The 2,470-nt window shown below is 35.1% G+C and overlaps 1 protein-coding gene across 1 annotated transcript in view; it reads right to left on the reverse strand.

The window, feature by feature from the left end:
- LOC140328222 (saxiphilin-like) overlaps positions 1-2,470 on the reverse strand; it is a 26,334-nt gene that overhangs the window by 12,017 nt on the left and 11,847 nt on the right. The window contains exon 11 of the mRNA XM_072407637.1: positions 1,570-1,666. Within this exon, the coding sequence (XP_072263738.1) occupies positions 1,570-1,666 (97 nt within the window). The remainder of the gene's footprint in view (positions 1-1,569; positions 1,667-2,470) is intronic.

Here is a 2,470-nt window from a genome sequence, read left to right on the forward strand (position 1 = left end):
CATATGATGGCTGACTATTGTTGGAGCATCCAGTGGGATTCTCCTAACACTGAACACTCCAGGAAAAGCAATAGGCGTAATTTTTTACCTTAACCGCTTACACAATTAATTTTCAAATGTTTTACTTTAAAAAAAATGTCATAGAGTAACAATAAAACCTTTGTATGAACAAAACAAATTTAAATAAACAGTACATTCAAGTTATTTTTTCATTTTTCTTTCATTGAATGTAAAATTTGTATGTTTTTTGACAAAAATGGAGGGTAGCCTGTATCGTAAAAACTGAATGTGATAGCAAAAAACTAGTGTAAGTTGTAAGAGTTTACTAGTTTACTAGTTTACTAGTGTAAAGTGTAAGATCTAACTCAACAAAAAATGTGTTCCCCAGTGTTATGTACAGCTGATACCTGACAGACAAGTGCATGTGTAACAATATATTTTCCATAGCTCTCTAAAGTTATGTTGGCCAAATAATTGTAATAGCTACTATGCCATAGGCACTACACATAATCCAAAGTATCTCAAGTCACAGTATCCTAGGAAAAATTATTTAATGGGTTACCAAGATATATATTTTTAAACGTATGTTTCCTAATGACTGGCAGCTCCTAATGCAGAGAAGGTTGTCTGATAGCATAACCAGAACAAAATGTCACTGACCTCCTGAAACAAATAATTACTTTTATCAAAAACAACACATAATTGGCTAATCACAGATAAAAACTGGCAAGCCAGCATACATAGTATGGACATAACAAATAAAAGTCCTAAAACTTAAGGCTGCTCATTTACAACAGAATCTTACAAAGTTCCACTTTAAACATTTTGCGACCAGGCAGGGGGTCTATAGAAGAAAGGGACAGAAGATGTCCTTTCTGCTACAAGTATTCTTACCTGCATATCAGTCCCATCAGCTGTCATGCACATGTGCAGCTCAGCATTGGTTTATCATGACTTCCCCTGAGGTTGCCGAGACTGAATGAACTTCTGCACGCCTAAGCAGGAGCTACATCATCCCAGCCCAATCGGTCAAGATGGCTGAAGATCAAGAAGAAGCAAGAGAAGAAGGAAGAAGATGGCCGCACCCACAACAGAATAGGGACAGGTGAGTATACCATGGTTTAGTTCTGCGCTGATGGAGCAGAGAGGTATGTGATTGATGGAGAGCCGGTCTTGTGACTTTACCAAGTCAAATGATTACTATCTCCTCCTGGCTTTATTTTTCAGAAAACTAGTTCTGTTGCTCTCTTATCTTTCTGTATTCCAAATGCTTCGCAAAAACACATTAGCCATTGCTGTCCACCACTATGTGGACATGTGAATGTTAGATACGAAAGTTCAGCAATGTGTTATACAAATGTGATCTGTTCTTTGTTGGTTTCAAGAATCATAAGGGACTTGAGAGAAAGCAGTTTTTTTTAAATTTGCTGGGCTATTCATTTAAATGTAAAGTAGAGTCGGGTTTTAGGTTCCTAACAGACAAGACAGGATATGTTTCTCATGAGCTAACCAATAATTGGATCATCTTTACCAGTGATGACTTTTAAATATTTAACTTTTTGCATTTACCTTTATTGTGATATTCTTCCACTGCTGGGACCAACCCACACTTCAGAGCCTCATACATGTATTGTACTTCAAGTGTCACTACATCAGCTTCACCTTTCTAAAGAAACAGAAGGCAAATAATTACTGCAACATAAAAAAAAAAAACAAATTCAAGAAAAAAGTCAAATCAATTCCTAAACTGAAAAAGGTTTACATAGTCACTGTGGAATATAATGGAATGCAATCAGATTTAGAACCCTCACAGGACTTCAAAATGTGATTACAGCTTCTCATTACATGAATATATCTATTTCTTTTTTAAATGCAGTGGGAAGAGCTTAGAACCAGAGAACACACTGCATCTGATAAAGTTCCCCAAGACTGGAGAAGATAGACCATATTGGGAAATTCAGCGTCATCCAGCAAGTGGAATATTCACAACTGTCCACCACCTCTAACGGTAATAAGCATTTTTGTTTTTACGTTTTGATACCCTTTAATGTTAAAGTCCTACAAGAAATATTAGTTGTGTCCACTGATAAATGTACTAAATGTATCTCGTTCTATCACTGGATCTCATCTTTTTCTAGTTATTATATCTTCAGTAGGGAGGGATGTTCATTAAACAATGTAACTGTTTGCAGAACCTGACAAATACTAAATAACACATTGGAGATCAGTGCACTATCATAACTGAAAGCTAAAATTGCAGTTTTAAAAATATCATTTTATTACTGTTTTAAAATTAGATGTTTCAGTGCAATATTTGTTTTCATATTATTTATATTCATTAGGTTCCATAAAATAAGTGGCCAATGTACATAAAATGATACTGAGCCTGATTTACAAAAGTTTTCAAAAGAACGGTATAGTGAACGGGTATAGCAACTAAGCAGATTTAAATTATCAATATTGCTTTTGG

The sequence above is a fragment of the Pyxicephalus adspersus genome, chromosome 4, assembly GCF_032062135.1.
Source record: "Pyxicephalus adspersus chromosome 4, UCB_Pads_2.0, whole genome shotgun sequence".
Classification (NCBI taxonomy): Eukaryota; Metazoa; Chordata; class Amphibia; order Anura; family Pyxicephalidae; genus Pyxicephalus; species Pyxicephalus adspersus.